This window comes from Styela clava, chromosome 12, assembly GCF_964204865.1.
Source record: "Styela clava chromosome 12, kaStyClav1.hap1.2, whole genome shotgun sequence".
NCBI lineage: Eukaryota > Metazoa > Chordata > Ascidiacea > Stolidobranchia > Styelidae > Styela > Styela clava.
Genome location: NC_135261.1, coordinates 18,376,895 through 18,390,964, shown reverse-complemented (window position 1 = coordinate 18,390,964; position 14,070 = coordinate 18,376,895). Strand labels below are relative to the sequence as shown.

Below are 14,070 nucleotides of genomic sequence, written 5' to 3'. Positions count from 1 at the left end.
CGGTTGAATAAAATCAGATTAGATTGCTGAAGAAACTGAACTGAAGCCCTGGCTGTGTGAGCCCTGGCATCAACCTGCTCTTATGTCCATGTTTGGTCACCCATTACATTCCGTATATAGCTGAACATCTGTGGACACATCTCCTCACAATAAATTTGTTGGTTTACTGTTTTTTCTTCTTCTTCCAACATTACCAAATTCTCAAAGATTACAAATTGGACATTGGAAAATAAAAAGAATGTACATTCTACTTTGATGATTCTATTTGACAACATCAAGTCTCAATATAGATCGAATGACCTAGTTGACACCATTTTGATGCCATAAAATCAGTTTTATATATATTTTTTTGTTTTACAAGAGTATGCAAATTTCTAGCAAAATAATTGTATGTTCAGTGGTTAGTGCTGGCATTGTGACCGGTTACTTGGCATGGCGCCGTGCAACGAGGCAGAGAAAATGGAAAGAAGTCGCAACTGTTTCGAATCTTTTTATTTATCCAGTCAAATGTTGTCGTGCGATGGCTGTGGAAAGTTTCACAACAAAGAAACATGGAGCCATGACGAAAGGCGGAGTAATAGGAGACAGGACTTTAATAGTCGTGTACAACAATGGCCGAGTTCCAAGAATTCCTGCTGTTCCTCGTATGGTTTTAGTTCGACCCAGTCAAGTACATCAAAATCGATTAAAACTCGAAGCCCCTGAGATGGATTCAATTGAGTTCAACGTACCGATTACTGGCCAAGTAGCAACGTTTCAACTATACGAAAAGACAATGTCAGGAATCGATTGTGGTGACGAGGTTGCAGCATGGTTAACTAAATTTATGAAAGTGGATTCTGCTAGGCTTATTTTTCACGCACCCAATCTCCCCACAAGAGAGAGTTCAATGTTTGCCAAGTTTGGTCATCTCGGCGTCTATTCAAAAAAGTTAAACTTGGTGTTTCAATATGCGTCACCATTCAACATGATCTCGCAAGCTTCAATTGATGATCTGAACAAAAAATTGGATGACAAACGTAACGTGACAGCTAGGAACTTCAGACCCAACATTGTGATTGACGGTAATTTTTCCACTAGCAAGTTGCTTAGTATCAAATGTAGATTACACAACAATAAGTGGTCATAAAATTATAGGAATTTAATGCTATTGCGATACAGACAGTCGAGCATAAACATGTTGACTCGAGCAGTCATGCCGAAGTGACTCGTTCTGAACTCAGAAAAATGCCGGAAAGATTGTAATTGGGACTGCAAGATTCATAAAAAAATTTCATGTTATTTCATCCGAAACTGCCCATGGTATGAGGCATATGCTGTGGGTTTCGAATTGAATCCCAATTTCATCTATACTTTGATTTTTTCATCTCGTTGTGAAACTAAAAATTCACATCGTTTCTACGCTGACTGTAGTTTAACTATATACAAACAATTTAAATCTATGTTTATTTTGAGATTTGTCCTAACTGCATCCGCGATGTACCGGTATCCATCAGAATTTATGTAAGTATTACTTGCGCTTTTGTAGTGATTTGAAGTATATTGAATGAATTTGTTATTATGTGCCAATGGACATTTTTCATAATATTATTTATCTTAACAAAACTTCAAATAATTTATCAGGATGTGCTGCTTATGCTGAAGACAATTGGCGGCGTATACGGATTGGTACGGCGGAATTTTTATTTGTTCGTCATTGCACTAGGTGTCTTGTAACCACAGTAGATCCGGAAACGGGAATCAGAGATCCGGCACAGACTACTTTGAAAACATTACGTAGCTACCGGTCAAGCAAGCCAGAAGAAAAAGAACTTTGCGGAAATGCCCCAAAATTATCTGTAGAGTTTTTAGCAATCAAGGAAGGAAACGTTTCTGTCGGTGATAAAGTTTATGTGGAAGAATAAGCTTGCTCTAATTAGTTCATGAATTTAAAAAAGTATATCAGGGAAATGCACTAATGCGGTATCAATATGCACATATCTGTATAGCTTAATGAAAAATATCGAGATATCTGTGGATTTTTACTATATGGATAGATAACTTTGATTACTGATGAACTAAGGTGTCGCTGACTCGAAAACTTTTACAGTCCTTCGCGACCCCTCATCGATTGCAATGAAACTATGACGTTATTTCTTACGTGTATATTTCAATTTTTTTTTCAATTCCGTTATACACTTTTGTGTTGTGTTTGCATTGATTCTTGCATAATAAAAATAAATTATCTGAATCTAAGCTTATATTCAACCAACCCTAATAATACAAACTTCAAAGTAAGACAAGCATGGGTTTACCTTATATATACTATATATATGAAACAAAAAACCGTGACAGTGCAGATGGGACAAACCTTGGTTCGAAGCTCATTAATATGCAACTCATCTGAATATCAGTAATATTTAAATTATTGCACTTTCTTTTCGGCAATTTGAATAATCCAACGACAGTACAGCTAATGTTAAATTGACCTATCAAACATATAATAATTATGACATAACAATATAGTATTTCTTTCTCTCTCTCTCTCTCTCTCTGTCTCTCACATTGAACTAATGAAGTGAGTCGCGAATCGGTGGTAAATGGAATTCCTAACAAACAAAAAAACTGTGTATTGATTTTAAATAAAAAATAATTGTTTATGTCCACCATACTGGATGACCGGGACAATTAAGTCTACCGTGTCGGACACCGGGAGAGCTTGTCAAAATATAGACTGTGTGGCCTTCTTAACTAAAAACCGTCATTGTCGAGAATAGAAGTGTCAGAATTCATTTTTGATTGGTTGAAATTAGGCGTAATCCAAAATAAAACAATAAATTTATTTTAGATGCAATAATAGGCATTTGAAATATACAACAAGTAATTCTACAATGGCAGGCTAGTGGGACACTTTACAAACGTTTTTTAAAGCATATTTCACAGTGGATGATGTTCCAGTAGTGTAAAAAACTAAATGTAGATTATAATGTCACAAACAAGGATGTAAGTTTCAGAATTTCGAATCGAACTGATTCGAATCAACATCAATTCAAATCTATTCGAAGCAATTTAAGAAAAAAGGACTTGATTCTATTTAAAAAAAATTAATAGATAACACAAGGAAATTGCACAATACAGCGGCGCTGCCTTTATATCGACCAAAAGCGTTTATTATCCTTACGTTTACAGCATTCCAAAGCCATGACAGTCGTTATATTTCTTATTGATAGCTGCTTTAGAGGAACCAATGGTTTCGCTCAGTTTTGTTCGACTATTTAAAATGTTACAAAGTTTCACGAATATTCTAAACGTTTCTTCAAATTATCTACATTCTACACAATAATATTATAATAAAACACCATTGCTTTATACCTCATTAAAAACATGATGCTTCTTTCGATATCATTGCCTCTTAAAATCATGGCACATACGGTACTAACTAGCGTTTATCATTTGGATGAATTTTGTAGGTCAATTTTAGAAGAATCGATCGCTATACACCCGATGTTATTGGACACGAAGTGGACATAACGATCGTTTCAATATTATGTTGTTGTTGTTGTTGTTCTTGTTCTTTGACACGTTTTTAAAAAGTCGCTTTTCTCTTCGAATACTGGACCAATTGCTTTGAAATTTTCAGTGGTTGAAGATAAAATTTTTCTCCAGAAGGCTATTACTTTTATTTATTTTAAAATTCCCTGTGGACTTCGAGAGATTCGTTTTTTGTGTTCAAAGAAGTGATCAGAATAAAAAATAGTGACACCTTGTGGCGATTGCGCGAAGGCATATCAACTGAGAAGCGATCGTAATTCTTGCTCCGCTAAGAGTTGTTTATGGGGAATCGAGATGTTTGGGGTTACCGGTACCCGCAATGCAGCAATGCAACGGTTTGCGATTTCAATAAACTCGAAAGGTTTTTGAGGTTAAGTTAAACTACCGATACTGTTTCGCTCGGTGTTCAATCAATCAATGTTCACTTTCCATATATTTCAGTATTTGTAGACTGTGGTTCCCGTGTTAAGCGAAAGTGATACCGGTACCGGTACGATAGCTGGGAAAGCTATGACAGTCCCTGTGGCCTGTACGGCACGTACCGGTACCGTTTACAGGTTTACGTACCGTCTTACCAATACCGGTACCGTAGTCCGTTACGGTACGTACCGGTACAGCTGTACAGGTACGATATCGGTAGACTAGTACAGTATTACTGTAGGCCCTACTAGTTGCATTAATTATATTTGTTTAGAGTGTGTGCCTGCATTGAAATTAAGTTTTTGTAATGAGCCAGCATGTCTGCACAGCTGCTATGCCTTTCTAATTTTTCGCTGTTTCGTTACATTTTTTTGGAAACAACATTTGCATAAATACGTATGGTACGGTACCGTATGCAGAGGAAGAAACTTCACAAAATTTCAACATGTGCAGCAGGTTAGTGTACATAAATCAGTAAATACAGAAATATGCAGAGGAAGAGACTTTACAAAAAGGATAATTTTTACATAATTATCCCGATGGAGAGGAAAGCATATAGAACGGCTTAACCATATTGCGAACCACTGCCTCTTGTCTGGTTACCGGTAAGGTACCATTCCAAGTCTGGTATGGCTGTATGGGAGAAGCATTACAATCTTTCCAATAGAACAGCGTGATGCAATTATTGCAAATAGTTTTCGTGTCCATATATTTGAGCATTGCTCTCTTGTTTTCAAATATAATTGTATGTAAGTAAATATGTAACCAATGACATTAAACAACATGATGCGCAACTCCGGCATTTTTGTCCGAAGATCGTATTCGATAGCACGCTCCAATGCACATACTTGACGAGACGAAAACGAGCGGATGTGTGCTGCTTTCAAGGCGTAGCACGAATGGTGTTTGTGCCTGCTTTGACAGTTGTTGTCGATTTTAATGATATTTTTGAAAGTTGGGGTAAAAAGAAATCGGTAAAAGGTAAGGTGAATATCATTGTTGTATATCACACCCGGGCATCGCACTGTTAAGTACATGTGGGAAAGCCAGCCTTTGTCAAATACTACGAAGTTATTAATTCAGTACGGTACGTAGTTGCCCATTTGCCGAAATTACATATTTACTTACCCCTTATGGTTTCAAATAGTTCATGCACCTCCAGTTATATTTTTTTAATCAGTGAGGATATATACTCATTGTTGATTGCTGCTCATTGTAACATACTATTACGCATTCACTTTTATTTGCGTATTGAATCAAAGTGTTAACAAGTTCACCTAACATTTCACTCATACCGGTCTATATTGTATAGTCTGATTTCTCAAGTATTTGGAGCCACGAATGCTTGTAATTTTCTGACTAAACCCTTTTATTAGTTGGTTTATATACCAAATTCAGTAAAATATTTTTCAAATAAAACATGAGATATTGGATTTATTAGCTTTTCCATTCTGAATCATATAGACTGCTTTTATTTTAACGAAAATTAATAAATCTCCTCTCTTTCTTCAGATGTGAAAGTTGTGGACAAACCTGTCTAAGCATTGTGAGACTCTTGCAGCACAAGAGGCAATAGCAGAAATAGTAAGTATATCAATCAAGAAATTAAGCCGACATAAAGCAAAACTTTCAACTATTCGTCTAATCTCAATTTCCTATTATTTATTCACAGGACAACTATAGCAGACGGGGAGATATTAGAAGTCTGGCGACATATCAGTGACAGTGTGATTCCAAGAAATATAATGCAATTGAAAATAGAAAATTGCAATAGAAAAACAACCTATGGAGGCATGCAAAGACATTTGACCCTCCGGTAGAGTTGTGTATGGCCCCCACATCCTGCAGGGCTTGGGGAAAATAACTAAAAAATCCAAAGCGTAAGATTGCATAAGCGGTCTTATTTGTAAAAAGGCACAAAACACGCCAGACATACTTAAAACAGCTTTGGAAATGAGGATTACGGGTACCTCACTGCACCTGTGTTATATTTGGTTCATCAACTTTTGGTAGTACTATAGAAAAAATTCCGGAAGGGGTATAATCATCATTCATGATAAAATACTATCATATATTTTTTGAACAACTTCAATCTAGACCAGGGGTCTCAAACTCGCGGTCCCAGAGAACTTCCAGTGCGGCCCTCGAACGCTTAACAATAATTGTAATAGTATTTTTGAAGTTTTTATTTTTATCTAAATGTAATAGATTTTTCAAACCTTCTAAAGTGAAATTGATTATTCACACAGAAAACAATTTACTGAAAGTAGTTTTGGAATATTAATTTTTTTGTCCACATTTTGACCCAATTAAGAATACACATCAAGCTAGCAAAAGAATACTTGAATAAAACACTTGAGTAATTAAATTAAACGCAAAGTACATGAAGAAGGTGGCATTTTCGAAGAAAATGGGAGTTGTAACATTTCTGCTCTTCACAAAATTCTGAAGCACATTGTTTAATTTGTCATATTTCCGTCAATACAATAAAAAACACAATAAGCTCAGCAGTCAATATGACAAATTCGAAGACCAACTTCGAACAGAAAATTTCCATGTGTTTGTATATTAATATAATTATACAACGACTTAGATACTAAAAATCAATATCAATAATAATTCAAGCAATCCTATGCCACGCAATGTAGTGCGAAATGTCTTGTCGAAAAAATCTGTCATTTGTTTTTTCACTGATCTATACATGAAATGATAAAAGTAACTTTTTTGCATTACTGGAATTAATTAAACATTCGTAAAGATCCAAATAAACCCATGATCATGTGGCCTCGTTAGTTAGAGTTGGTACTATAAAATCATTCAGACTGGCCTTAGTATGCTGGTGACACAAAAAAGATGCCAAACGCCAGGACAAATGTAATTATTAAAACATTGAGTTTATACTGTAGTATTTTTGTTAATTTTAGGTTCATATATTTAGATTAAGTTATTTTTAGTGTATGTATTATTCTTTCCTTATTCAAAGCTTGTTCAAAAATGATTTTGATGGTTGTACATAGAATTTTACGATTTTTTATAATAAATACTGTAACTTGCAAATGTTGCAATAATAGTGGAATGCAAATATTAATATGTAATTGCATTTGAAATTGAAGAAAATAATAAAACTTAATCCAACTGTTTAGTTGCATCACAATATATGTCACAAACTAAAACTATCTTAAAAATATCTTTTAAGTATACATTATCAAAAACTGTTTGCGGCTCTTTTTACAATTTTCAAAATGCAATGCGGCTCTCGAAAACCCATGAGTTTGACACCACTGATCTATTCTAGACGATTCAAGCATTGCTTTGGGAAATTATATCACTTCAATTAAATTGAAATAATCTCGCTATATTAAATACAAAATCGTTGCTATCATAAAGGTAAACCAATTCAGCCACTCGAAATATATTGGCCTTCACAAAGCAATGGAGGCAAAATTGAGAGTTATGAGCTATGAACATTTGTTCTTTTCTTTGTCTTGAACTTTCCATACTCCACAGCCCCTATTAATTTTTTTTTAATTTTAATTACCATGTGATGGTCATACATATCTTTAACTTGTATTTTCTGTCATGATGTATTATCTCAATGTGCCAAACTATTAATTAGTGTGCATATTCTGCTTCCAGATGACATAAATGTATTGTCATGTTTATTACCTCAGCTTGGAGTATTGACAAGAAAAAGGTGCCAGTAAATTAGGTAAAAAAATTTTCAACTCATTGTTATAATCAGAATTCACAATCAATAGGAATTATAAACAGCCAACAATCAGTGAGAATTATATGCGAAATTCCTCAGAATAAATTTGTCTAAAATCGGAGGAAGGCAAAAAATATAGGTAGTTTCCATCCACACAAGCATTTCAAGAAGACTTGCTCGAGCCAAACTAAATGAGCATCGTCAGGTGATCGGTAAGGCTGCAAGTTGAATTCAGCCCTGCAACCTCCTGCATAGAAGATAATATTAATTAGTGGGCTATGAGCTAAATTCCTAAATTTAAACAAACCTATCTACGATGCATTATGTACCAGCAATGTTACCTACGATTAACTGAATATGTAATATGTCTAATAAATTCATCTACAAAAGCAAGTTCGATAGGTGCAAACTTTGTGTTATGGAATTGTATCGCAGCACAGTTTTGTATGACACCCTCTTTAAATGAAATTTCAATGATTAAGCGCAAACATTAAAATTACTAACTTTGAACTTTGTCATTATCTGCAAAATGTTCCACACAAATCTTTCCGCTATCGCGTTTGTAATCTTCTCTGATAAAAAAAAACGTCTATGATGTCCAGAATTGCTCTTTACAGCTTGCCTGTTATTCCAGCTTTCCAAGTAAGCAAAACTTCTTAGATATAGAGATTATTTTGTTTCGTTACAGGCGCAAAAAGGCAGGTACTACACGTAAAAAATACGCCGAGTAGCAAAAACGGACGCGAAAGGCGACGAGAAATATGTGCATTGGAGCGTATCATGAAATACAATGTTTTGCCTGTTGTCTTATGGAGTGACGTCAGAGTTGCCTATCATGTTGTTTAATGTCATTGATGTAACTGAGTATACCTTTATGTAACAAAAAAATAAATCTCTGCCGTAATATATTTAGTAGTTGATACATCCATGCAGTGTGTTTTTCTAGTAACTTTCTTAATTCTTTAATCTCATTATTGCTATTAGGGTATGAGCTGCAGAACCCCTAGCTACGCCTATGGTGACATGGGTATATTTCTCTGCTCGGTGACATATATATCATGATTTTCATATTGTAATAAAATACATTCATTGTGCTTATTATGTGTCATATTATACCAGTACGTGTATTTCCCCACTAGCAACCACTAAATTCACCACAAGTAGGAAATTACCCACCGGCTGGGAACCACTGTACTAACCAACACATAGGGTCGCATACATGATGTTTTGTGACTAGGGATGTAAGTTTTGAATATTTTTTTTTCGAATCGAATTTCGAATCACAATGTTCCGATTCTAATATTTCCAAATCTGATTCTATTTAGTATGTCATCATATTATCGTTAACTTTCTTCAAATTTGGAAGAAATATAGTATAAATTTACAATCGAAAAATTACTTCAGCATATATATTATGTTTTTTCGAAAAGCGATTTTGCGGCATTTGCATGAGACAGAAAATCGAACGTATTTTTCTTCCCTAGTTCGCCAAATTTACAAATTTTCCCAGCATTCACCAACACTCATACAAAGTCAGAGTTGACAGGTATCATCATGAACATAATCCATTACGCTCAAATAATAAGTTTGTTTACTTTGTGACATGATTTAGGTGTATTTCGTCTTATATGTTTACACACATATATATATAATATGTTAGCACTGGTTTAGTAGGATAGGTCAAGATTTCTGTGTGTCGCTATGTTGAGTAGCCAACCCGTTGCGCGCTTTCTATGAAGATATAAGGTCTGCAATGTCACTTCCCGACAAATAAAACGGCACGATTAGCTCAGTCGGCTTTTTTATCATTATATTGTCGCTTTTCCGTTTTCGTGATAGGCGGAAAAAGGTAAATCGGTACATAATTAGTTTGAACCAGCAGCAATATATGGACTGCGGTATCACTCCTCAGCAAATAATCATAACATCAATCTAACTACATGTGGCACTACACATACAGTTCATTCGTCGCTGTCCGCCAGTTGAGGTGGTAACTATACGATTGATAACCTCGCCGCTGATTCTTTCATGATGGTAATGAAGAACACACAAATATGAAAGACGATACGAGGTCCGTCGTCGAGTGCAACCATGTCTTAACACGAAAAGATAACCAGTCGTTGCTCATTACGATTTGTATCGCTTGTCTAATTATGGGAGCTCAATAAAAGTTTCTGCAAACATTCGTGGTCAATTTTGGAGCTTGAAGCAGCACTCCCCAGACTCACTTCACTGCCGAAGTTATACAAGCGCACACATTCATCTATCTCGGTTGGAGAGTGGATCGATAGTAAAGCTTGTGAGAACAAGGTAGGAAGCCCAGAGTTTGTGCGTACAGCTTCTTTCTGACGAGACTTAAAACATCATGAACGAATTCAGTTTCGTAAGAACCAACTCTCTATATGACGAATTACAATATAACTGATTGATGATGTGTTAGCGTATGGCTATAAATCACACATAATTGACCTATTATAAATAATAAATTGTATAACAGGTGCGAATTCATACGATCGTAATAGTCGTGGTCAAACTTTAGTTTTTTAATACTTAAATTTCTAGTATATAATTTGGCTCTTCAATAGGGTTGAGATATATACTGTATATATGATGTTTTATGTGGATGACCATTAGGGTAAAAATTAATCGGAATGTACTATAGATGGAAATCCTTATTTACAAAAAAAAAATTACTCGCATGGTGTCGCACTTGATTCGACCATATTGGGTTTTACTTCGACACTTCCTCGACTCAATTCATCACGCAACGCGTCAGCAAAATTATTCAATACATACAACGTAATTGCACCACTTTTCTACAAATCTCAGTAAAAAAAATAATGTAAAATATTCTTCAAATATAGAAAAGTCATATTTTTCAAATCTCTCAAATATTCAATATAAATATAGGAATGACGGAAGAGACGAAAGACTGAATCAAGACCGTCATTGGTAACTTTGATTACGTTAAATATTGTACGATTTGTATCTAATATTATACAAATTATATACCGTTGCAATACTCTATTGAATAACTCAGATTATTATACGAATTGTACAGGTATACATTTTGGATCATATCATAGGTAAATTAAGTGATAAGTTTCAATTTTCTGGATCGAGTTATAACGTGACCCTTCTTGAAAATCTTTCGTACACTAATCTCCCATTAATTTATATCAAGGGCCAACGGTGAGCTGAAAATGTTGATACTCGAAACTAGCATATGAATGTTGGCCATTTTATGACCTGCAGCTCAGACCTCAGTCAAAATATTTTTATTAACCATAGTAGGTCTAAGTTATAAAGATGTTTTAACACAAGCTTGGTTGAGTATGATTCATTTACATTGTCCGCGTAGGCGTCAATCTCGAATTTTAATTGTGACGTACTCTGGTTGAGCGTAATACCGTTTTTTTAATAAAATTATATAGTGGTATTTAGAGTTCATGCAGGGCACTTTTCGCAGCATGTATGCCTATATGTCATAGTTGATGTGATTAGATTAGGCAAATCAACGATTTTTTAAAAATAGGTTGAAGAAAAACGGCAACCTAGACCAGGGTACCGTCTCGTTTTGGAACTTCGAATCGAACTTCGACACTCGTTTTGTCAACCATTTGTTTGAAAAATAGGATATAATTTGCATTATTGCAGAAAAGCAGCAGGGCTCAATGTGGTTTCAGTAAATTCTCTCCTCGTGATGAATATTATATTGTAGTTACTAGTTAGGTAGTTTTCGGAAAATCTTCGATTTCATTGCACAGTATTTGTGGATTTTCAAATTGCCTTCGAAATGAAAACAGATAAGATAGGCATGAACTGATCTTAAAATGGTCGGTAAGCTATGTTTGAATCGGCAATAAATATTGAATTAATCCTGCAATACGATTGATTACATCAAACAGAAATGCATGGAAAATGGACGCTTTTGACTGCGTTTTATAAATGGCCGACATATTTGTACCGAACATAGTAGTTATGCTTAGTCGGAAAATTTATCAAGTGCTATTACCATGCAGTTTGTATTTTAATGCAAGGCAATTTTTCACTCACGAACCAACAGCAGTAACCAATTTTTATAGTAACAATAAAAAGTGTTCTTATTTTAAGTTATTTATCACTTTAATTCTCTCTCGTTCATCGTTGTCACAACGGACACAAAATGAAAGCAAACTAGGAAAAAGGACCGGCAGTTCATAGTCAAGATTATTTTTCCATCCAGTAACAAAATAGCGATCAGAATTTAAAATTGAAGACACATGGGGAAGGGACGCATCGGGAACCAAAGTCGGTTATCAAGCAGCGACATCCGCGGTTTAAATATCTAATTAAGCATCTGTAAGTTCTAAAATATTGATTGTCGAAATACCGTCATCATTAATGAGCGATGCTCAATACACAGTACCCTCTGTAAAATGCCATAAATTGATGGAATATTTTAGAACGCTGAATTCGAAAATTCTTTGCAAATATTCAATCTTAGTCTGCGATCAACCTGTATTACAGACAGACAACGTCATCCGACTATCGAATAAGTAAAGGTTGACGCCAAGGTCGCATGTTTAATAGTTTTTTTACTGCCGCTCATTGGCCTCGGCACTATTACTAACATGTCGTAAATGCTCAAGAATGAACGAATAGCTAGTCAAGTTGCGCGTGTCCTGAGGGCTTTTCAGCATTCTGAAGGCCTGGTAAATTACCAGGTATACAACGAACTGTGCTTACATTACAGGTAACCTAACGTTGCATATTTGTTCAGGACAAAAGCCTTCTCGTTTCAGAGGTAGGAAGGAAATACAGTCAAGGTTATTTTGGGACAATCGTGCAGTATAATGTGTGCATCTATAATACCTGCCTCTGGTAGCACCACGTATGCTATCAATCGCAGACATTACACAATCGAACAAAGATGAAATCGCTCGCATTTTTCGGATTCCTTTACGCTCGAATGCCTCATAATGCTTCTAAAAGAATTGTTGCCTGGTTAGGTTTTCGAGTACGTTGACAAATTGTTTTCTTGGCGTAAAAACACATGCTTTGTATGCTTAGTTGGCTGTGCAAGCGTAATTCGACAGATCTTCGTTTTATTTTTAATCGTCTCCAGTCTGTGATTACGTCATGTTTATTGGCGATAGTTTGTTTTGGGTGCTGAAATCCGACGCGACAGAATGGAACGTTTACATTCAGACATCGGACAAACATGGGCATTCTGGTTGGATGAATGTATGCTAGCGAATCATTCGATAATAATGAATAACTCCATGACTGACAGTTTAAACTTTAATGTGGATCCTAAATGCATATCCAAGTTTTCAATAAAAGCGGTAACGCTGTATAGGCCACTGCTCTAAAACAAGTAAATCGTGGTCAGGCAGATGATGCGCGTTGCATGTTTCTACCTTGTTAATTTAGTAGCAAATTTCAATCGCCTTGGAGCGTTGCACATCGAGCATGCGAGGCGTAGCAACTTCGTTTATCGTCTTGGTGCATGACATAATGATTGATAATAGCTTTAATAAGCCAATTTCTTGTGCCTCCGGGTGTTGTTTTCGTCCGGTATCTTCACTATGTTTGTATTGACGCGCAAGTGAGAAATCTAGTTTTAACTTTAACAGCAAATCGTAATGTGTAATAGGAAAGGCGCGTGAAATTTACGAAGTCGAAGCGGATTTGGTTTTACTCCGAGCAAGATGACTGAATTAATACATATAATTAGTCATATGACGAGTATTATGTCATGTGGAAGCTTGTTCCAAACTGTAATTGCAGGCCATAGATGGGCGGTAAATTTACTTGAGGATTTTCTATCGATCATATTATGTGCTAGGCAGAGTAATTTTTGTTGACACGAAATTCACGCTGTTTTCCTTTCATAGAGCTGTAACTGAGGTGGTGTGAGCTAGACATTTCGTATGAGTAATATCAAATATTATTCACAAATTTTTCGATAGGTGTGCTTGTGTTTTATTTTCACGCCATCCAGTCGTGTTTGGTTTTGAGATTTTTTTTCATGATATGTCATGTTTGGGCCATACGTATTCTTATTTTCATTATATGAAAACATGTTGAAAGTCTATGCTCTCCCAATGGTTTATACTGCTCTATGATTTGTGTTAGCGGAAAGAGGATGTTTATGAGAAATTTAGTGTACAGTTCTGTGGCGATTACATTTGAGGTGTAGACTTGTAGTATAGGTCAATATCGATATTACAGTATTATATCGGAAGCCTGTATGTCGTCTGACTTTTAACTTTAAATACGATGAAGATGGTTTTTAGTGGAAGAACTCATGACCCATGTAGACTATGTTGTTTTTTTCCGCTAGCGTAAGACTGCAAGAATAACATTTCAGCATTTGTAGACTATCCACGTCAATGCTTAAGATGCCAGTATAACGGTTTTTAATT

At 35.4% G+C, this 14,070-nt stretch overlaps 1 protein-coding gene and 1 long non-coding RNA gene across 2 annotated transcripts; one reads left to right on the top strand and one right to left on the bottom strand.

Annotated features, from left to right (window-relative positions):
• Positions 1-386: 386 nt before the first annotated feature.
• On the top strand, positions 387-2,057 carry LOC120330446 (mitochondrial amidoxime-reducing component 1-like). The gene is made up of 2 exons (XM_078118967.1): positions 387-1,064; positions 1,624-2,057. Exons 1-2 carry the CDS (start codon positions 521-523, stop codon positions 1,902-1,904), a joined length of 825 nt encoding a protein of 274 aa, XP_077975093.1. The 5' UTR covers positions 387-520; the 3' UTR covers positions 1,905-2,057.
• Positions 2,058-7,575: 5,518 nt separating this feature from the next.
• Positions 7,576-8,508, bottom strand: LOC144430673 (uncharacterized). The gene is made up of 2 exons (XR_013479662.1): positions 8,165-8,508; positions 7,576-7,907 (listed from the first exon to the last, which is right to left on the bottom strand). It is a non-coding gene; the product is annotated as an uncharacterized LOC144430673 (long non-coding RNA).
• Between the last annotated feature and the right edge of the window lie 5,562 nt (positions 8,509-14,070).

Bases quoted from the DNA above. Each gene is read 5' to 3' on its own strand.
- LOC120330446 (XM_078118967.1), top strand. From the start codon at position 521: ATGGCTGTGGAAAGTTTCACAACAAAGAAACATGGAGCCATGACGAAA. The intron at 1,065-1,623 runs GTAATTTTTCCA...ATAATTTATCAG, and splicing joins ACCCAACATTGTGATTGACG to GATGTGCTGCTTATGCTGAA.